Source organism: Jatropha curcas, chromosome 2 (assembly GCF_041381405.1).
Source record: "Jatropha curcas cultivar XTBG-Jc1 chromosome 2, XTBG_Jcur_1.0, whole genome shotgun sequence".
Lineage (NCBI taxonomy): Eukaryota > Viridiplantae > Streptophyta > Magnoliopsida > Malpighiales > Euphorbiaceae > Jatropha > Jatropha curcas.
The window spans coordinates 2,663,700-2,686,450 of NC_143152.1; the positions used below are offsets into that span (position 1 = coordinate 2,663,700).

Consider the following 22,751-nt stretch of genomic DNA (forward strand, 5'->3'; position numbering starts at 1 on the left):
GTTGACAATTTCTTTATCCCTATTTTTTATTTTTAAAAAATAAAGAAAGAAACCTCATCAACCTTTTAAATTATAATGAATCTAACCTTAATCCAGTAAATTCGAAATTCTTACATCTCAGGATGGAGAATCACTCCAGTCCAGGCACACACATGGAAAGAAAATAGCCTGCATTTCATCCATATTATTTAACTTGATATTAATTTCATAAACAAAACAACTCCATTTTACCAACTTTATTTAAATTATTTTTACCCTTTTGTTATTTGAACACAAGGGGCCAAAAAGATGGTATTTGATTATTCTATTACAAAATGCAAAAGGTGATTCTTCTATCCCAAAAAAAAAAAAAAAAAACACTCACTTCCATGACACTGTTTTTCCAACCATGAAGCGTTCCTAGAGCCTATTTATCTCTGCCTGCCAAGTCAAACAAACTCTCTGCATATCTCCATTATGCCTGATATCTTCCCCCAGCAGCATCAACTTTCAACAGGAAAATCTACGGCGGTAGCTGATTTACATATATGAAATGTGGCATACCTGAGCTCTAATATTGCCCGTATTAAAGAAAGGCAATCGTGATATTGCCTCAAATTGAGTGGCACGAGCAACTCATGCAAGTTGTTGCTTCTGTAATGCCGTCCCACTTGACCGGTATGAAGCTAGAAAAGCAAGAATCTTCACACTTGGGTAGATAAAATTTGATTCCCATATTTTCTTCTCAATGATTCTGGAAAGATGCATAGTGTCATTACAGGAGCCTGAATATATAGACAATAACATGAAGATACAAGATGGAAGCTTATGAAGCAGAAAATTGCATAGCATTTATGCTGATCTCATTGCAAAACACCACCCAGAAAAAAAAAAAAAAAAAAAAAAAAAAGTTACTTTGCAATTAGACCAGCATTAGAGTCCCATAATAGAGTCATTTCCTATTGTTATGCCAGTGCTCCGATCTCCAATTAAATCGAAATTCCTGCATTTATACCTAACAGACAACCACATTGCAAAAGCAAGAACCATTGAGAGGCCAACAGCTCGTTTTTTCATCCCCGGTGGAAAAGAAAATGTTAATACATATACCAAATTCTCTGCCATTACCAACATTATTCCTGAAAACCTTGCTGCAAATGCTATAAGCCTAATATTTTCCTCCAGCCCAATAAACTATTTATGCAAAAAATAAAAATAAAAATAAAAATAAAAGACTGCAATTGCTGATTCTTGTACTTTATTATTAAACATATCGGTTACAGAGATCTACGTGTATGCCCAACAGTTAAGGACAATTGAAAAAACTCACAGATTGGGCTATCCATGTAGCAATAGTATCATGATGTATGTTTATATAAATACACTAATGCAACTAAAATATATGTAGTAATTGAACAAAATAGCACCTCATAGAATCCTTAGTTCCCAACTTTTAGTGGTTGCTCAGAATTTAGATCATGCTTAGGGCACTATGAATCTTGTGTGTTTAATGAATACTGCCTACAATTCCTATCCTAAGCTTCTAATCTACCTAATCTTTGAAAAGAACAAATCATAAAATCCTTTGTTCCCCTTCCTCAGTATTTCCTCTTCTACTTGGTATGCACTCTGTTCTGCTGGAAAAGAAAACCTATTCATTGGATATGTGACAGTAAATATTTTATAGAATGGGATAATCACACAGCTACTGCAAAGATACTTTCATTGGGTGGAAGATCTGGCTTGAGATGCCACATATACACCAAATCTGTTGTCCATAAAACACATAAGCTTTTCAATTTTTTCCACGTACAACTGCCGACACAAATTTGGTTTTTGTAGACCTGCTTAGTGATCGTTAATGTACAAAGTTCAAATATTCAATTTCTACCATTTTATGCATTCTAGCCCAATTCAAAACACAAATCTTTCATCATATATAGGGTTGGAACTTGGAAGCAACACATTGCCAACAACAAATCCAAAATGCTAAATCTGAAACAGAAATTCATAAACTCAATAGAGGCCACATTTTTGGGACTAAGGAAAACTAATGGAGGATGAGGTGGCTAGCTGAGAAGAAAAATCTTTCATGTATAATAAATAAAACCATGTAATTCAGAACAGATAATTTCCCAGCAAGAGAGATAAGCATCTGCATACCAATTTTTTCCTGCATGGTAGCGGCGTATTCAGCTCCACCACTTTTTTGCACATAAGATAATATATCTTCATGCATTTCACTTGAAGGTTGCATTCCTGCATCCTCCATCCATTCCAATACCTGCATTAAAAATTGATGAGCTTTTCTTTTCTGTTTATCAAATCACACATTAAACCAAGGCAGAAGAGTATGTTTTCGTGCCTTTTTGGGAAAACAATGAGGGGAAAAAGCAACCGCTAAAAATTGCATGTCTGTGACATTTGCAACAAAAAGACAAGCAGATTGTATAAAAACGAAAGCTATAATTTATATCTACAGAAAGATATAAGGAGCAGCAAACTTTATCTGCTAACTCAAATGAAGCAGTTCCAAACCTAGACATTTGCTTGCTATTATCACATCTATTGGATGCTGTTTGCTCTTCATTCTATTAAGACATAAAGACCGTTCTCAAAAGGCACATCCAAACTCAACAAAGGACCATTAACAATTGCATAGTTATATGACATGTTTTAATTACTCAATTCTGTTGTACTAGCATTTAACAATGTCTAGAGCATGTGTCCTATAAATTTAAGAAATACATTAAAACATTTAAGCAAGAGTTCAGAACTGAAAATGAGAATATAAATCCTACGCATGCTTTTCTCTTTCTCATAAAAAAAGTATGAAATTAGATGATGCAAATGAAACAAAAATATGAAAAAAAAAAAATTACCTCAAAATATTTTCTCCAATTTCCAACAGCCAAAAGATTCTTCAACAAGATTGAATAAGTGTTCAAGTTGATTGCAGCACTTGACACTGTAATCTTGTAAAACAACTGCATTGACAACAAGACATCAGTAGTGCAAGATTAGATAAACAAAAAACAAAGAATATTCCTAGTACATTGGCTGCCCAGCATCCTTCCAACATAGCTTAGGATCACATATAATTTCAAAATCCAAAATTAATTGAATATGAAAACCAAATGAAAGAATAAATGAGCCATACTTTAGCTAGATTGCAATATGCTGTTTCAGAAGCATAATTATGATACAAACATTTAAAAACATTCATTTACCTTCATCATAGACTCAACCTTTCCACTCTTTCCAAGAAGATGAAGAAGTTGATTCAAAATTCCAATAGAAATTACAGAGAATGAAGGCTCCATCAATTTCATCAACTCAATCGTTTTCCTCCAATCTCGTAATCTGCAACCAAATTCAAATGTTAGTCATACAGTGAACTAAGGATCATGATGCACTCAAAGAGCAAGAAACATATGATGTCCACCTAGGCAAGTCAGGAAAAAAAGGCTGCTATAAAGAAGATTCTAAACCTCTACAGGGTAATACACGTGAAACAAAGCTAAAAGAAGCAACACGGGTAGTAACCCACAGCACAATCAACATCACCATGATAGAGTAGGAAAGCACAAAGCGCAGGGCAGGTCAATGCAGGATTGTATCTCCTTTGAACCTTCCATAAATAACATGTGTTGTCAAAGCAGCCAAAGAGCCTCATATAGGTTTAGACAAGCAACTAGGCAAACTTGAGATGCTGACCTCATACCCTCATTGCCTATTTGTTTATTACTTTCTTGTCACTTGTTAAATTTACTTGTCATTGGTGCTCAACAGCAAAAGTGTGCCAAAACAAGAGGTGTTGCTTATAAAATGTAAAAGTTAGCATGTAAACCTCACTATTACTTTTGGTAGGCAAAAAGGAATGCAGTTGCTACAAGTAGAAGAAGGCCAACGACAAAAAAGCAAATTATCAAGGCCAACGACAAAAAAGCAAATTATCGAAGAAGAAAGGGGCATGCGTCGTAGGAATTCTCGTGCTAGAAGCTTGAGTAGATTGGTTTTATGATTTTATATCTACTGCTTTTGTTTATTAGTTTAATGTTCTTTTGTTAACTGTATGTACAATAGAATATGGAACTTAACTTTTGAATACAAACCTTGATGCAGTGATGATGCCTAACACTGCCAAAATTCAGTCATTACAAGGACATGCAAGCAATGCCAAAAGAAATTATTCCACTGTGCCAAAAAAATGACAAACATAATGGCATAATCTTATTACAGCAACAATCCGAGAGTTATCCCACACGACAGAAAGAAATACCATGAAGGACGTATATCAATGTCTATGTAAATGTCTCCAATTATAAATTTTTGAATTATAGTACATCGCCACATGAAAGAGAAAGAGTAAACTAAAAGCAAAAGGAAAAAAAAAAAAAAAGGAGGGGGAAGAAAGCCACGTATAAGGCAAGTATTAATAGTGAAATGAGTTCCTGTCAAGCGTTAGAAACCTCCATACTTGGTTGCATAAAATACTAAACTGCAAGAAAGAGTAGGGAGCTTCAAGCTTAATTATTAATTAACCATGGGTGTTACTTTTTTTTTCCAACTATTTTTCTCTATGATGAGTAGATATTTGCTAAAAATAAATTCCACAGGTTGAATAAGTAATATAAGAGAAAAGAAATATACAGATCAGTATTCATTTCCATTCACAGTGTGCAAATCAGCCATGCAAATACTTTCATGAATAAGGTTGAATCATGCAATAGCCAGGCCTATCAAAGCGATGAAAAAGAAAACAACAGCAAAAGACAGCTACAGGCACCTCTAATTTTCTAGTTCTTCATTTGGAATAGAACAAAATAAGAATGACAACTTACAGGCTACAGGCTGAAACCATTTCAAAGAATATAGCATCACTGAAGGGAATTTCTTTCTCTTTCATGAAATCCGCCAGAACAAGAACCTGCATTGGCTTGCCTCCTTTATTGAATGCTCTCATCAGAGCAGAGCATGCAACTGTATCTAGCTGGATATCATATTCTTCCATTTCTTGAAGTAGAGTACAAGCTTTTTCCCAGCATTCTGAAATCATATAAAATGAAAGAAAAAAAGTTTCAGAAGCAGGCACCTAGAAAAACATGAGGGTGACAAGTGCCTGAAAATTGAATGGATATGATTGATATGCTCATAGTACTTTTAATAATGTTAAAGACAAATTTTTTATTTCTTATATTTGTTTTGCTACTTCATCAGAAACCCAAGCAAGGTACCATTTTTAATCAACAATATCTTTTTTGGCTTATTTTACTTAAATAAAATGAAATGCACGCACTCATCAGTAGTCCGACACTCAAACTTACCTGCAGCATTGTAAGCATGTAATATTGTGGTATATGTAATTATGTCAGGAGGACAACCAGCCATCTTCATCATGCTGAAAATAGATTCAGCTTCTGTGACTTGGCCCTAAAGTATATCAACAGCGAGAGAGAGAGAGAGAGAGAGAGAGAGAGAGAGAGAGAGAGAGAGCGAGAGATAAGTTTTCTGTCATGTTATAAATATAGTAAGACACATCTCTTGCTAAAGCACTTGCCTGCTTACTGTAGGCACATATAACAGTTGAGTAAACCTGCTTGGTCAAAGGAATTTTCAGATCTTTCATGTCTTCAAAAAACTCAAGTGCCTCGCCATATTTTGACATCTTGCAGCAACCACTTATCAAGACAGTGTAAGTAACAGAATCTGGCATCACCTTTTTTTTTCTCATGGATTCGTACAAAGCTATAGCCTTTTCATATTCCCCCACATTCATATAGCTTCCAATAGCTGAATTATATGCAACTCTGTTCAATTTGATGCCTCTCATTTTAGCTGCTGAAAGCACAGCATCAATATTCACCTTCTGGCCACAGCGGCCACATGCTGCCAAAAGAGTAGAAATGGAAACAATGTTTGGGTGAACACCATACTGCTCCATTTCTCGTAACACTCCCACAGCTTCAGCTAACAAACCATTAGACCCATAAGTATCAATCAGTGCATTGTAGCTAACAACATTTGGCTTTAGCTTGTCTCTCCTCATCATGTCAAATACTCCCCTTGCCTTTTTAGGTTGTTTTGATTTCCCGTAAGAACTAAGCAATGAAGTATAAGAAACGATATCTGGTTGAAATCCACTTGCTTTTATTTCGTTAAAAGTTGACAATGCCTCCTCACTCATTCCATGGGAAGCATATGCTCCCACCAAAGCATTATAGGAAATGATGTTGGGCTTCAGACCTTCTGCAAGCATACTATCAAACAAAGCCTTACAATTTCCAATCTGCCCACTCACAGAATATAAGTGGATGATGCTTGTAAATGTTACAATATCTGGGCGACACTCTGATCTCTTCTCCCTCATGGAATTAAAAATATCAATGGCTTTCTCATATTGACCAAGCTTTACTAAGCAATAAATCACAATGTTAAGGGTTGTCGTATCAGGACGAATATTTGTTCCTTTCATTAATTCAAAATAAGACAAAGCTTTTGAATGCTGACCACCAGTTTTGTATGCAGATAAAACAATATTATGAGTCACCATATCAGGACCAACTCCATTTTCAGTCATTTTCTTGCAGACTTTCAGAGCCTCTCTCCAATTTCCACTAGAGCCACAAGCATTGATCAAGTTATTATATGTTGACCGACAAGGGGGAATCTGCAGGAATAGGACTATTAAGGTCATAGACATCTTTTCCCATATGATATGGACCTCCAGAAAAGTTTTAAAATGTAAATCATACATACACAACATTTAGAAAATATAAGAACAAGACAATGGTCTCCCTCTCTCTGTCATGCGACATTCATGTGCATGAATATGCAGAAGATATCAAGAATGGTACTGGCATTGGATAACATTTTTTCAGGAAGCACCAATCCAGAAAACATATGGAATAAGGAAGACAACATATATAATGCAAAAACCATTCACAAGAAAATTCGAATATCAATTAACAATGCATATTCCAGCCGTGCAATATCTGTCGGTCAAAAATTTTCAAATGCTTAAAATTAGTAGAAATTCACACTTTCATGTGTCAGTCAAATCCCTTACCCCAAAAATCTAGGGAAAAAATGCTATAAAATAGGCATGTGGAAACCAAAAAATTTCAACACTGTTGATGTTACTGTAAGTCAGTAACTAATCCCCAATGTTAAGTGTGCCAAGGTGTTGCAAACGCATCTCTGCATATGCCATTTTAACATGAAAAGAAAAAGAAGGAAGCTCACATTAAGTTAAAGCACTATGATTGACTAGGGAAGAAAAGATCAAATACACACAGCTTCGCGTAACATGTCTTCCATTATATTCATAGCCCAACGCCATTGACCTGCTCTTCCATGTCCATTGATAAGAGCATTGTAAGTTTCAGCATCTGGTTTACACCTGGCAACGAAAATAAATAATATGGAATCATGATGTCACTATAAAGGAATGTTCAATAGATGGCCAAAATTAGTTATATATCACAACCTCCGCTCCTTCAGATATAAATTTATCTATGACCCTTAAATAATATTTTTAATGGCAAAAAACATAAACTAGAACTCTATGGGCTAAGAAAAGCAAAGCCAGCATTTTTAACTCAAAACTATATAACGCAGCAGCTCCAAGTTTATTCCGGAACCTGACCTTTCATCCTCAATAACCAACTGGACCTAAATCCTTGTACTATATTAAACTTGTGGCAATCCCTTACTTCTCGGAAGCAACAATGATTCCATGAGGAACACTGGCTCACCGTATTACTGTTTCTAGTAAGACTCAAGCACAAGTTAAAACTTCCCATTTACAGATATAATTTGTCTCCTTCCTTCCAAATGTAAAGGAAGTTTAAATTCTCTCCCAACAGTTCAATAAAACCAGAGTTCAAAGATATCATAGGTACGAATAGCAGTCCTAGCAATAGATGAATCTATTGTAGAGAATATTATTACTTTGAACTTTGAATACGCTGAAACCTGCAAATACAGCACATGAAAATAATAAGCATACCTCCATTCTTGCATCTCAAAGAACAAACCACGTGCCTGATCAATGCGATTATGTCTAACAAGCAGCCTGATCATCATATTGTACATATCAACGCGAGCACAGTAATTCTTTTGTTTTTTCATCCAATAAAATACTAGAATGCTGTGCTCCAATGAGCCCCTTTGCGTTAACTCCTACATGACCCATAACAATTGAATAAATTAATTGAAACCCAATTGAATTTTGCATTATTCCTGTCAAAATCAAACCCTGAGGCTTGACTGAAGAGATGTTTACTCTGATAAGACGAGGGAAATTCTTTCGCGCGAAACGGCCGACCCAATGATTAAGAAGATATTCAACGTCATCGTTCTTTGGATCGAGCTCGAGAATTTTGTCGACGACCTGGGACAGACTCCAATCCTTCTGGAACCTGTCGCCTTCGACTTTTAAACGGTACCGTTTTTGAAGGTCGGATTTCCTGATTCCAGACACTTCAGTGGATACATGATGTTGGCCAGTGTCGTAGTCTACGGATACCGATTTCTTCTCTTCAAATGCTGCTTCATTTTTCGCCTTCTTACAGAAAATTTTAGGTGTGACGTATATTGGAGAGGAGTTGAGCAGCGGCAACGGGCGGAGGTAGTGTGTTACCGCCATTTCTGGTCGAGAGGGAAGTGAGCGTGAAACCAGTGTGAATGGATGAGATACCAGGATGATAAGAACTTTTCTATTTCTAACTTGTCTAAATTACAGTTATAGCCTTATAAACTGTTAAAGAATCTTATATAAAGGCAAATACATAAAAATACCCCTCGTCTTTACACATTTAACCGTGTCAATCTGCAGCAAATTAAACTTTAAGGAGGCTTATTAAGTCTTTTACGTTATAAAATTATAAAATGCATCCCTCAACTTATTGTTTAAAAACCTGAGGACCCTCAACTTTAGCCATATCTTGCTTCAACAAAAAATCAATTATATCCAATGACTATACAATCAGCGAAGGCCTGCTCAAACTTATATCCAATTCAATTCATATATTCATTGAAGAAACAATGGCAGACTCGTGAATTTCAGAACACTTGATAAAATTCAAAATAATCAAGATTTCAATAAGTTTCAAACATTAGACTACATAGTTTCAATTGTACAAGAAACACCAAAACGCATATAGCCACTAGCTTCTTCGACAAAATTCAAGAATCGATCGCGTAGTCCTGCTCGTCTCGTTCCCATGGAAACTTGCAATGCCACCGACCTTCAGTGTCAATGTTCTACAACTAGACACCTCTTGGACAAAAGCAGAGCTTAGTCTTAAATGACAAACTTCAAGTGCTCAGTCTGCGTTGAATGACAATCTCTGATCAGAATCTATATCTTTGTTGAGCTCACATCATCCATGTCAAATGACTTTGAGCTTGTGCAAATCAGTCCTCATTTTCTGTTCCTTTCCAACTCTCTTCTGTGTTTGTGCAATTTGGAGGCAGATCCAGGTCAATGAACTATCAAGTGCCACACTAGTCACGACTTTCGTTTTTTCCCCCCAAATTTATCGTGTCTACGAAATTTGGCCGTGTTGCCTTCCTTGTTCAGATTACTCCGCTCCTTCCTCTTTTTCCCACTGTTAGTTTGTTCATCAATAAAATTCCTCTTTTTTCTAATATCTGCTGGTTGACCTGTAGTTGATTCTTCATATTTAGAGGGTCTAGCTCTCTTAGCTCCTTTAGGTCCACGATCATTGCCACTTGATTTATGAAGCTTCCTTGAGGTAGGAGTCTCATTTTCCTTATTTTTCCTCTTTCTCTTCCTATGAGGTGCAGAACCATTTTCCTCGAAGGCTGAACTCAATTCTTTGTGCTTCTTATCCACCCTAGAAAAGTGAAGGTTCAACAGTCAACAGAAATTATATGAAATTCTCAGTCTGTAGTCTTTTCTTTGAATAGGGAAATGAAAGAGGAGAGGTTTTCAAGTAAAAGTTGCATTGAAAGAACAAATGCCCACAACCATGGGAAATATGAAGAGAAATATCAGAAACAACATTCAAAAGAACTGCGATATTTGTCGGACCTCTTGCCAGAAGAACCTGCAACCACTGTTTCCACATCATTTGAGACGGCTTCCTTGGAAGTTGACTTGTGATGACGATTCTGCACAGGTTAGCTATTGAAGTCAGCACCATGGGCATCATAAAATATAATGAAGTTAGACTAAAAATTTTACCAGCAGGAATATTGGGTCCTTGCTCAACTACATAGTTGTTATCGTTGAGGACATTGCTGGAATGCATGTTTGTGGGCTAATGTAAGAAAAAAAATCATATGGGCTGCATACATATAGAAAAAATATAGTTTTTTTTCCAAGAAAACCGGAAAACAAAGTTTCATGTCAAATCTTTTAGTTTTCTACTCTTTCAAAATTAACTAAGATTTGGAAAAACATTTAAGTTGTTGTACACAGTTTTGCCTTTATAACAAAAGTCATGTTCTACAACTGTTTTCCATATAAGAAAAACAACTTTTTCATTATAAAAATATTAACACAAATATATAAAAAAATTTTTAGAAAAATATTTGAATAACTTAAATTAAATGTCTTTTTTAAATTTTATCCTATACTTCAAAATGTAATTATTCTTATTATCACATAAAAATATATTTCTAATGATAACATTTATTTTCAAAAAATTTTACAAATGATGAATAAGTGAGATTATTATTATTAATAAACTAATCAAGAAGTGATATTATAACTACTAAAAAATTATTAATACATATTTAAAAAGTTGTAAAATAAAAAAATTCTAATTTGTTTATTTCTTTTAGTTATGAAAATTGTGAACAATTTTTTGAATTGAAATATTTTTTTACTATTAAAAATGAATGGGTTTTCCATTTTCTAAAATTTTCTTAGAGAATTATTCTGTTCTCTATAAATGAACGCGCCCTCAGTGTTTCTTTCATATTGGGCTAATGATTTCATAATTCCTGAACTTCACACATTTTTCCAATTCTGTCGTATACCTTAAGTTCTCTCAGGTTAACAAATGAGGCGGCGAATTGGTTTAAATTGTATGCATGTGGCACGCAACATGTGGCCACATTGAATATATAGCTCAAATTGAAAAGGAAATGTGAACATAATTCACTAACTTAAAATACATAGACCCCCCCCCCCCCTTTCCCTCTGAGCCCGAAGAACCACAAACAGCAGTGTTCTCTTGAACCTACATAAAAATGTCCATATTTTGAGAAAATACCACAATTTGGTTACTTTTAGAGCTCAGGAGGGCCAATTCCTTCTACAATAGAAAGTTATGTTGATATTTGCCTTAAGTTTCAGTGCTACATTGCATGAGAACATCTTTCATAAAATTGAAATAACAGGATATAATTATCTTTAGGATTATGAGATGATTAAGCTTTCCTTGTTTAATGAATTAATGGGCAACACTGAGGAACACCAAAAAGAAACGAAAGAGGCAAGTGGAGTTAAAGAAATCACGAACATAGAAAAATACAAATATCATAGAAAAGAAAGAAAGAAAGAAAGAAAGGGCGTCAATCAATTATGGGAAGCTCATGTGCTAACTTTGGGTAATAACTAGTGCATGCTTGACAGATTGAGCTACTAATTAATCAGTTGCCTACAGAAACAAGCCCCAGCAACTCTGGGATCACGCAAACCCATAAAATCCCACTGCTGAACTATCAGATCTGACTATTTCAGGTGACAAAATCCTAGGGCCGATATGTATAAAGCAAGTTGTATTGAGATCAAATGAATGTGCCAGAAATCAAAACACAAGCAAAATTGATTAGGCAACATGTACAATTGAAAGAATGAAATAGAAGGAAAAATACCTGCAAAACAGTCTTGACAAAATTTTTGTACTTTTCAGGTGTAACAAACTCAACTGCAGCAGAACCACATTTCCGTATCATGATTTCCAGTATTACCGTCACCTGAAGATAAAAAAACATTAACATGACCTCACAAATAGACAGATATAACAATATATGTTATGTATATATACACAACTAGAGAAGTTCTCATTTTTTTTTTTTTCCTTTCACAAGTAAAAGCACCAAGCCAAGGTTTGACATGCCTTGGATCTAAAATGAAATCTGGAAACAGTTGACCACAGGAGAATTCCGCTGGTGATATCAGATAAAAGATTCTGCAGGTCATTAGCTTGCAGGGATGATACTATCACTTTCACAAAACCCAAAGCAGCCTGTTTAATGTCACAGTAACCAGTTCATTAGCATCAAGAGCAAAAGAATAAAAAATTATCACACAAGAAGTAAACACTTACTTTTATGACTTCTACAGCTTTGTTTTGCAGCAAAGACAAGAGAGAGGGAACAAGATCAGGCATCTTTAAACATACGTCTGCATCTTCGTACACGAGTGCAGACAGTGCAGAAACTGCTCCACTCTTTATGTGAGGAGATGGGCCCGAAAGATAACCCATTATCTGTAAATCGAGCAAGAATTTAGAAACCATTATGGTAGTATTCTGTAGCAAAGCAACAAAAGTAGAAGTTCAAGTCATCACTAAAATTGGAGCAACTACAGAAACCCATAATGAAGAAATCAACAGATCATTGTCATCATAAGGTGCAACCAGAATTTATTTTCGTTCTAAAAATCCATCCTCAATTATTAGAACATTTTTTTCCCCTTGATTAGACGGCCCAAAATATTTTACTAATTTAAGACATTGTACATTTAGTTCTTAAGTACCATTATATGTACAATATAAAGAGGACACCAAGGTGTGATACATTGCTGCACGTCCCTTTCCATAGATCATGAATGCATTAAACCAGTCCAGTAAGAAGTGGGACTTTCTGACACAGAAAAACAACTTGGAACACACAACCTAGCAGAATTTCTTTTAGTAAAACATTGGTTAAAGAGATAAGAAAGCAAACATGCATGCCTCAAATTAAAAAGCCTGAATTTAAAGGCTCCTTCATCAGAGGTAACATAAAAAAACTAGCTAGAGAAAAGATTCCCTTGCGACCTTAATTAAGAAAAGCCAATTACCTATAGATCAGTCACTTTAGCAATTGAACATATAAACTTAATATATGACCAGAAAAGACCATGATGAACTGTGTCTATACTTGCATCAACGGAAGTTCAGTTTTTTTGGCTTAAAATGCAAGTAGTTTTTTATGAGTCTTTTTCAGATATTTTCCTCCCAATTGTTTCAGAGGATAAAACCCCAATTATGATTTTCATTAAGGTAGGAATTCCAGATAGTCTTCTTAGTTCTCCAAAATGATTATTCCAACAGTCAATGCCACACAAGGTAATCATACTCCATTAAAAGATGCACAATAGTATAGCAATAAGCAAGCCAGCAGGGTGCTTTTCCAGCAATATGGATGAACCTTATGTGGTTAACAGGGATAAAACAAAATGAAACTTCATTTAGCAACATTAACAAAGCAAAACAAGTAAGACACTAACCATACTGATAAGTTTGTGATAAGATTCTTCAGAACCAGCAGATGATGAGTTTCTGAAAGCAGAACTTATCACAAGAAGTGTGTCATATGCCACCTTCCTAGCTTCATCCTTTGCCTACATATCAATGAATCGATGCATATCATTGTCTCATAAATCGTGTCAACAACATTGTTAAAACAATAAAAGTTGAAACAGTCACACACTACAACAATACATAAAGCAAAAAATAGCAACAAAATCGTTGGGGACTCTATTACAGTTCTTAGTTCACTAAGAGAAGACCTAAATTTGTTTATCCAAAATCGTAGGTAGTAGAATAACTAACAAGATAATCTTTAACATCAATTTAGACATGCATCAACCAGAAATTTCATTTTGTGAAAGAAAAAAACCAAATAAGTAGAGCTATAACCATTCTGATATGTAGTTATTTGCATTTTATATTTGAAGTTTTTAACAAGCTTGTCTTAAGAATCTTAATATTGGAATCAAGTTAAACAAAAAGAAAGAAAAGAGAAAGCAAGAGAATGAGAAAGCAATCTATATTGGCATGTGTCATCGTTTATCTTAACATGCCATAATTTTAACATGGGAACACAAAGCATAAAGACAGAAAGCATGAAGAGCTTGCATGCAGAGCCGAAGAGTGCACTGACTCATTATCTGTAACTGGAAAATATAAACAAAACCAACTGTACTCATAGAATTATTTTTTTATTTGGAGCACTTACATCCTTTAAAGTGAGTATGATCTCATTGAGCATAAGAAAGGCCTTTGCATTTTCCTCCTCCAAGCTTATCTGCACACAGTATGTAAAAAACATGGGTATTTGAGTAGAGAGTAATTCAAAGAAAAAGAAGATGAAAAAGAAGTAGAGAGAGTGTGGAAAAAGAGAAGACCTTCACCTCTAACATGTGAACCATAAGAATGTGGAAGCAAGCAAATCGATTCCTTAGAGATGCAACATCAGTAGGAGGCTTCTGGCTAAGTAGCAAGTCTATCACCTCCCCATATCTAGAAGAACAAAGCCAGGCATGTTCCTGCAGGAGACCATAAAAAAGCTGAAATTTCTAAAAGTATGAGCTTTTATGAATAACAATTTGAGTGTAACAAGATGCCAGTACAAACCTTCAAAATTCTGCTTAGTGCATTGTATGCTTCGCAATGACAAAGCACATCAGTTTCCTGAATACAGAACATCCATAAATGATTGTTTAGATGTATCAATTCACCACCAAAAATTTAAAAAATATATATAAATACACACACACACACACACACACACACACACACATATGTCGTCTTGGGCAGGTTACTTCTACCTTCACTATGTGAACAACATAGTTATATATCAGATTGATGAGATCTTCTTTGGCTCCTTCAATGAGAGAAGATGCTAATTCCATTATCACACACCTGTACATTTACCAAGCTTATCAATAAGTTAGATTCAAGGGGCTCCCAAGTCCTTACATATTTTTGCCACAGCTAAAAACCAGATTGCTTCAATGTTTCTTACTTCATGAGGAAGAAAGGACAAAAATAGCAGATAATGATGCAACTCCTAGTCAAAGGATTGTAAATCAGGACACTCATTGAAGAGCTAGAAGCGATAGAAACCAAAACATACTACTAATAAGCAAGTCACAATTGGAATATAAATTTTGGACTGCATCTTAATAATCAACAACTCGCCTAAATAGTAGCAAGAAATTTAAAAAAAAAAAAAAAAAGGACAATACAAAGCCTACATGGTAAAAGCACCTCTTATCTAGGACATGGGACTGTCTCAGACCACAAGAGTGATTATAACTGTAACGAAGCTTAGTTCCCTTTTTTTTTTATTACTCGGATTTCAATAAAAATGTAGGAATATTTGGTGCTTCCCTATTAATCTCACCAAAATTGGATTCTACCATATTTAGCTGTTTATTTCACACTTTTACAATTCATGATTCTACCTTTCTGCTCCACAGCTTCTACTTTCGCTCTTTTATTGTCCATTCTATAGTTCTTTGTATTTTACAACTCTTATCATTCTATAACTACATGGTACCCACTACCTAGTTTGATTCTACAGACATCCATTGTTTGGCTACATAACATTATCAATCTATAGGGGTTTACAACTTCAAATCCCCAACATTGGGAATCAAAATACTAATTAGACATAGGGACAGGGAGAGGGGGAGGGATCGAGGGACGATTACGGAATCAGGCCAAATATTAATGTCAAGAGGGACTTACCAATATTTTTACTTACTGCATTTCATATTCCCCTATATCCAGCCAACTAAGAAGTTGTAGGAAATGTAATACGAAAGATAAAAATATATATATATATTTGGCGAGAGTCTATTTAGAACCTCACAACATTATTTCTAGTCACCGCTCACTTTCATGGGTATGTTTATACAAGTCAATTAACTGCAAGCTAAACATTTATCTTTCAATTGAGAGAAACCGAAAATTTTCCAGCTTTGCAGAATGAACAGGCTGCAACATATTGGGCTCACTCATATTAGAATTTTATGAGAAATCCAACTTCGTTCAGGAGTATTCAAAAAGGACTTCGAGGAAATTTTTGTTTTTGGTTTGGAAACCAAAATCTCCAATGGAATAGTCCAAGCAATGACAGGTGTAGAGTTATCCAAGTTTATAATCCCTGCGCTTTTAAGTTGTAAAGCTTTATGATTAACTTGTGAATGAATAAATTGATCATTTAAGCTTCTTGAGCTATGTTATGCAATTGTAATGCAAGGCCTACTGGACGCATGATTCCCAGATCCTAGAAAAGTGCAGTAGTAGCTCTATCATGTTTGCTCAATTTGCAACTGTAAAACAGAATCATATATGCCTCAAACACCAAGATTTTACCCTAGGTGTCAAACAATTTCCTGTATCGGATTGCTTCATAATGACAGAATAGAACTTTCCCATTTACCTGTTTACATCTTTCTCCTTTGCACTGATATTGCCTTCTTCTGTACCAATCAACTCATCTCCATGGCTCATCAGATGTTCAAATTCACCCCTGCCATTCACAAGCTGCAACCTCTCAAGCAGTGACATTAAAATTCTCTTGGTGATTGAAGAATCTGTAATAGAAGCCAAGCATCCCACTGCATCCTGAGAAAATGGGATTAAAAAAAATCTTACCGTTAACCGATATTTTGTTTGATCAAAAAGGTAATTATATGAATACACATGAGCATCATTATAACCGATCTCACAACTTAGCAGTCTGCAAGAGAATTATAATTGAGAGTTTTGAATGAAGCCAATCTCATAACTTAAGACTTCAAAAAAATCAAACATTTGACATGGTTGAATGAAACCAATCTCACAACTTGAGAATGCAAATACACACATTTGAGACAGTTGAAGGAAACATTATCTACAAAGAAATTACCCCCAAGGAATGAACCCTTGCAAAACCAAGAGATTTGAGAATAAAAATTGCAATCAGTGAGGAGATATAAAACATTTGTTTAAACACATATTGTCTCCTCAAAAACTTTGAAGTTTTCAAGAATGTTTGATTACTCAATAATATAAAATGGACACAAGAAATCTGCACCGTAACACAATTTCTTGTAAGAGAAGGTAAAAGTTACTAACTTTTTGAGCAAAACAAACAATAAAATTCATCTAAAAAGGAGGGGTGACCCTGTCCATACCAGACAACAACTTGGCATAGCCCAATAAAATCCCAGTCAGTAAATGGGTCAACCTCATCTCACTTGGCATTAACCAAAATTAAACCAACCCACCCTGTGCCTTAAGGCTAAGGTGCAACCCAAACCAAATCCCACTTGCAATAAATGTTTCAAGATCACATCTTATCAACCTAAAAAAGCTAAGTAACCAAATGTTATCCAAAACAACAGTGTAAGATTAGGTTGTGCAAGATTAGGTTGAGAGATTTTCAGTTCAGAAAAGACCATATCCTATAAAATGCAGAAGGCTTAAATAATTATAAATTACGGTATGCAGAAGAAAGGAGAAAGAGATCCTTGTCAGACGATTCCTGTATGCACAGGAAAGAGAATACAAAATCATCTAAAAAGGAAAAATTGGAAGTGCAAAGCATTTAAAAAAAGTGTTATACAGGAGAAACCTTTATATATAAGCGCTTCTCTGCTGGAGAATCAACAAACAAGTCCACCAGAGCTTGAAGCAACTCAGTAGACCATGATGCCAAAGCCCCAATGTTTCTGGTTGCAGTTTTCTTTGAATAAGAGGTTACACTTCTGAACTCCAAAAGAGTATCTGTCGCTGCATTGCTACCCGACTTGCCAGCATTATCTTCAGAGATAAGAGCACTTCTATTTTGACTCACAAGAAGCTGCGAAAAAATAAAGGAACACATCATAATAAGTAAATGCTGAAGAAAATTACATAATAACAATTAAGAAACCAGCCAAGATCAGGAGAGCGAAAAATGAAAGGCCCGGTATATGCTAACAAAAATGGGAAAGAAAAAATTACTTGCAAGGCAACAGCCACATTTTGATGCATGGAAGAATCTTCCTTCAGTAAGGTGATTAGAAGTTCAGCCAAAGACCCAAACTTTTTTTGAGTATCAACAGGATAGTTACAAAAGGAAGGAAGCAGCTCCCAGAGGCCATGAGCACAAGCCAGCAGATCTTGACCTATTACTGATTTTTTAACTGGACCAGAGAGGAAAAAGTAAAAAATGTAAGAACTAAAAGTAAATAAAAGATTGGTGAACTCTATGTTACTGCATATAGTTGTAGATCAAAACATGGAAAATCAACAGAAAGTTTTATCAGTCAACGACAAAAGCTTGCTACACGCTAATTAAGAAACCTACATCATGGTAGAGAAGATTAGATAATTGTATGCCACATTTTGTTACAAATACAGTTCAGGCTCTATGAGAATTTTTCTTCCAAAATACAACCTTCACAGGAAGGTCTGGACCTACAGAATCCACAATAAATATTCTCTTTCTACAACAAAATGAGAACACAAGAAAGGTGGCCTTGTCTGCATCTGCCGATGGCAAATGGGTGGTACCTTTACATATCCAAGCTTCAATTCATACACAGATATGCAAGCAAGTTAATCACTTACGTATATATTTATATCTTTGATTCTCAGCATATTAGTTCCTACATTTGATTTCTAACAAAAACAATGCTCAGTATTTCAGAAAAAGGCAAGGTTGTATATAATTGAAGTAGAAAATTATTTTCATGTCAGGACATACCTTTATGACTGGCTCGCATGAAGGATTTCGCAAGAGGCACAATATGCTCCATGTAATACCTTAGTGAAGACCCAGCAATATGTCTCTTCAATATGGGTACCAACCAGACATTGGAACAAGTAAAATTATCAGCATGAACAGAGATTGGTATGAGTGTGAGTATCCTCTCTGGCCCCATGGCAACCACAGCGGATCCAATGCAATCTCGAAGCTGCAAGGTCATTGAAAAGGGCAAAACAAATGTCAGTAGACATGATTTTTAGAGTAGTATTTAATGTTCGACACAAAAGAAATATATATCTACATGAAGTAGCTCTACATTGAAAAAGAACACATGATAAACCTTCAAATATCAACTATGATTCCTCTAACAAGAACCTTTTTGGACGTGATATGATCATGTTAAGTCAATCATGTGTATCATTACCATCTGATACCATTTCCATTAAGCTTTGGCTTATGTACCAGAAACCTTAGTCTGAGAACCTTCTTGGATGTGATATGATCATCTTAAGTTTATCATCTGGTATCATTTCCATTTAGCGTTGGCTTACGAACCAGAAATCTCAGTTTGACATTGTTGAAGTCTCAAAAGAGTCAAAACCCCATAGCTTCACCTCACTAAACACCATTAATCTAGGCCCCAAATGACTAGTTATACTAGAAACTTTTATGGAAATGGAGGGGGGAATAAATCATTGCTAGTATGACTGGTTGAGAGCAGCGTGAAGTAAATACAATGAATTTGCTAGACAGATTGCTTCTAGATGCGAATTTGCAAGCAAATTTGCACGACAGCTCCTATAAACACTGGTACAATTACCACAATTTTCATAAAACTTACATGATATGTATCGGGCTTATCCTGACTAACACAATTCATCAAGTCAGCAAGCTTGAGAACAAAATTCTTCATGAAGATAAATGAGGCGCTTCCTACAACAAAAGGCACAACATCATGACGAAAAGATGTATCAACCAATTTTAACATACTCATGCAAATAAGTTTTAGCAAATGACATTAAATGCAGGATTCTGTTTCTTTTGGAGAATAACATGACATGATTCTGATATACATGATAAAAAGCACTTTTCTTATGATTGTTACACATTAACAATACCCATCAGAACATCACATCAAATGTGTGAACTGGGAAAACCTGAAAAGTGTCAAAGCTCTTTCAAGAAATCTGATTTTAAGAATGTAAAAAAGAGAGGACATCTCAGTTGATTTATCTCTTACCTAATAGCAGTCAAAAATAGGCTAAATTATATGGTTTATAGATCAATTTCATTTTAACCACAAATCTCCTGGCTATATAAGAGAGAACTTTGAAATCATTTGACTAATTCCAAACACAAATGGATATAGTGCAGTTAATGGTGTATCAAATTCTGCTGACTTAAACAAAGTAAAATTCATACAAGCATTTCAATTAAAATTAGTTAAGCTCAACATAAACTACTAACAATTCTCCAGACATCATCAAGCAGTTTGAAGCAAGCATAATTATGTTGTAGAAATAGAAAATAAAAATAAGCTAGATAACTTAGATATAAATAGCTGCAAAGAAACAAATTCCACGTACTGAGTTTCAGGAATAAAGTGGATATGACTTCCAAAAGGTGCTCATTTGGAATTCCATTATATGAGCTCAAAGTACTCTCAAAGGTATCACAAGTCAATTTTATCATATCTGCTTCCTCACTTTCTTGACTTACATCTTCAAATGATTGGCTTCCCTCAGTTGACAGCTTTTTTGGATCTATGCAATGTTTGATGATCTCCTTCAAAATATCTGAAGCCTGTCTTGCAGTGGTAGTCTCACAATTTAAAAGACCTAGAACAACATGATTAAGATGCCACGTATCAGAAGACCATAAAAATGCATTGATCAAATGTCTACACCTGACAATAAAACCAGAAAAGCGCAATATCTTGGAAATTTTACAGAACCTGCATGTGATTGCAGTGTGATGAGTTTTGTGTTCTACCATAAACATCACTAATTTTAGTTTATAATCAAAATATTTCAGAACATCTTGAAATTATCGCAACTTGTGAGTGAGTGCTGACAATGTTGTTCGTATTAATTAAGCAGAACTCCAACACAAAGCCTGGATATAAACTTGATTTTGACACATATTAACATATAGAGGCAACATATTATGGAAATTCGATTTTAAGTCTAACAAAAGGAACACAATGTTTATCGATTCATTACATGACATGAATTGCATGTATCGTGGAATGTGATGACCTAAATAATGCATCAAAAACTGTCAAGACCCAAGAAATCAAAAGCCAAACAGAAGGATTAAACTTCATGGAAAACAACATAATATCTAAACAGATTATTAGCACACAATCATGAAACACAAATATTATGCAAGAAAATTAACGAACAACTAGATTCAATAAACGTTACAAGAGGAATACCTGCTATAGAACCACAAACTTTAGGAACATTCTTCATCCCACTAGTTGATCCATAGCAATCTTTACCAAAAGCAATTTTTAACAAAGTTGCTGCATAAATGACAGTGTCCATTGGATTCTTCTCACCAAAAGATACATAAAAAGAGAGAGAATTTATAAAATCCTCCATATGCATGCCAATAACTTCCTCTTTTGAAGTCTCGAAAAATGCTTCAATACATTTAAAAATATGTCTTGTAAGTGCTGTGAACCGGGAATTCAAAAGCTTACGTAGTTCCAAGAGTATTTTCGAGCATAGTTTAACAGAGAGGTATGGAATAGTAAGCTTCAGCAAGTTTAGCATATGAAGAATCTCTAGATTTCCAGATTTTGACAACGTTTCATCTTTAGACCCATCTTCAATCTTCAGCTCGCTTAAAGTAAGTGCCATGGGCATGTATCTTTTGAATGATGAAAGAACCAATTTGCTAGACTCTTTGATAACAGAAGGAGATTTAAGGGACTTCAAAACCTTCTCAAGACAATCTTGGGCAGTTCTCCGAACCTAAAAGGAAAAGAACCAGGAAACTAAATTTTATTTTTCCAATAATGCCAACAAATCAAACACTGCTACCAGTTGACTAGATGAATGCAGTGTAAAAGCATGTACCTTTGGCCGCTTATCAATGGACGACTTAAGTACGGTCTCGAAGCCTAAGTTAACAGAGCCCCAATCCTCCAAATCACAAAATCCCAAAATCAAAACCCCCAAACACTTGATCACACAACTCACGCTTGCCGCCCCTAACCCGTCTCTCTCCACCACTGCCACCAAAACCGTCACCGCCTCGCTCGCCTTATCACCGTTAATCCCTTTTGGTGGAATCAATGGCACTATAATTGAAACAAACGACAAGAGCGCCGCAACCGCTGTGGAATCAAGGGTTTCAGAATCGGAGAGATTATCGATTGCGGCAGCGAAGTAAGCGGGCGGACTAAGAGGGAGTGACTCAGCGGAGAGTATAGAACGAATGGCCGCGGCTGTGGCCAGGAGGTGGCGGTGGTGCTGGGCTTTAGAAGTGGAGTAGCGAGACAAGAGTTGTTGGCAGATATCAGAGTCGTCTTTGAATCCAGTCTCCGATTCTTCTATTGTCTGGGTGCCAATGTTTGGCTCCATGGCGGTGTTCGGGGTTTTCTTTGGGCGCCTTGGGTTTAAGAATGACGATGGCAATACTGGTAGGGTTTAAGAAATGCGAAGTCTAACAAAGAAAAGGCCCTTGTTAACCTTGAGTCTAATTTTGAGTAAAAATTTGATTTTCAATTACAATTTGAAATCTTTTTTAGCATATTTTTATATTGTCCTTGTATCTTTCTACTTAATTAGTAATTTTTTTAGATATATTATCCCGTAATTCTCATTAAATAACGGATTCGTTATTATTATGAAAATTTATATATTTTTGTGATTGTTTGAAATAATTTTCAAATAGAAAGATTTAATATTATTTTTTTATTTTATTTTTTATTTAAAAAATATACATAATTGTCTAATTTATGTCCGATCTATATGAATATTTGAAAAAAGTAAAATTTTATTATTGATGAACTATATTTCTTAAAAAAATTATGTTAATTAAATAAC

General features: G+C 35.1%; 2 protein-coding genes across 5 annotated transcripts; both read right to left on the minus strand.

The window, feature by feature from the left end:
• Positions 1 to 203: 203 nt before the first annotated feature.
• EMB2654 (Tetratricopeptide repeat (TPR)-like superfamily protein) lies at positions 204 to 8,713 on the minus strand. Of its 2 annotated transcripts, none has more exons than XM_012230791.4 (10): positions 8,267 to 8,713; positions 7,991 to 8,163; positions 7,276 to 7,381; positions 5,540 to 6,649; positions 5,307 to 5,412; positions 4,824 to 5,028; positions 3,210 to 3,342; positions 2,862 to 2,966; positions 2,143 to 2,263; positions 204 to 764 (listed from the first exon to the last, which is right to left on the minus strand). In XM_012230791.4, exons 1-10 carry the CDS (start codon positions 8,627 to 8,629, stop codon positions 616 to 618), a joined length of 2,571 nt encoding a protein of 856 aa, XP_012086181.1. In that variant the 5' UTR covers positions 8,630 to 8,713; the 3' UTR covers positions 204 to 615. The 2 variants fall into 2 exon arrangements, with proteins under 2 accessions (XP_012086181.1, XP_020539396.2); XM_020683737.3 differs by having other exon boundaries at positions 204 to 733; positions 8,267 to 8,712.
• Positions 8,714 to 8,989: 276 nt separating this feature from the next.
• Positions 8,990 to 22,367, minus strand: LOC105645239 (ARM repeat superfamily protein). Of its 3 annotated transcripts, XM_012230790.4 has the most exons (19): positions 21,780 to 22,367; positions 21,401 to 21,674; positions 21,131 to 21,220; positions 20,280 to 20,531; positions 19,535 to 19,626; positions 18,691 to 18,901; positions 17,946 to 18,127; positions 17,575 to 17,802; positions 16,399 to 16,583; positions 14,777 to 14,870; positions 14,583 to 14,639; positions 14,360 to 14,494; positions 14,185 to 14,253; positions 13,454 to 13,567; positions 12,288 to 12,449; positions 12,078 to 12,206; positions 11,833 to 11,934; positions 10,040 to 10,119; positions 8,990 to 9,842 (listed from the first exon to the last, which is right to left on the minus strand). In XM_012230790.4, exons 1-19 carry the CDS (start codon positions 22,284 to 22,286, stop codon positions 9,494 to 9,496), a joined length of 3,312 nt encoding a protein of 1,103 aa, XP_012086180.1. In that variant the 5' UTR covers positions 22,287 to 22,367; the 3' UTR covers positions 8,990 to 9,493. The 3 variants fall into 3 exon arrangements, with proteins under 3 accessions (XP_012086180.1, XP_012086179.1, XP_089574150.1); XM_012230789.4 differs by having other exon boundaries at positions 21,131 to 21,674; XM_089718024.1 differs by having other exon boundaries at positions 21,131 to 21,697; positions 21,780 to 21,917.
• Between the last annotated feature and the right edge of the window lie 384 nt (positions 22,368 to 22,751).

What these genes read in the sequence shown, in the direction of transcription:
- EMB2654 (XM_012230791.4), bottom strand. Translation starts at nt 8,629, where the DNA reads ATGGCGGTAACACACTACCTCCGCCCGTTGCCGCTGCTCAACTCCTCT. An exon ending in ATTGGAGAAAATATTTTGAG is followed by an intron (nt 2,264 to 2,861) that starts GTAATTTTTTTT and finishes TTTTTAATGCAG; the next exon opens with GTATTGGAATGGATGGAGGA. An exon ending in TACCATGCAGGAAAAAATTG is followed by an intron (nt 765 to 2,142) that starts GTATGCAGATGC and finishes CTATATATTCAG; the next exon opens with GCTCCTGTAATGACACTATG.
- LOC105645239 (XM_012230789.4), bottom strand. Translation starts at nt 22,286, where the DNA reads ATGGAGCCAAACATTGGCACCCAGACAATAGAAGAATCGGAGACTGGA. An exon ending in CACTAAGCAGAATTTTGAAG is followed by an intron (nt 14,495 to 14,582) that starts GTTTGTACTGGC and finishes GGTCTCCTGCAG; the next exon opens with GAACATGCCTGGCTTTGTTC. An exon ending in GATTTCATTTTAGATCCAAG is followed by an intron (nt 11,935 to 12,077) that starts GCATGTCAAACC and finishes TTTTATCTTCAG; the next exon opens with GTGACGGTAATACTGGAAAT.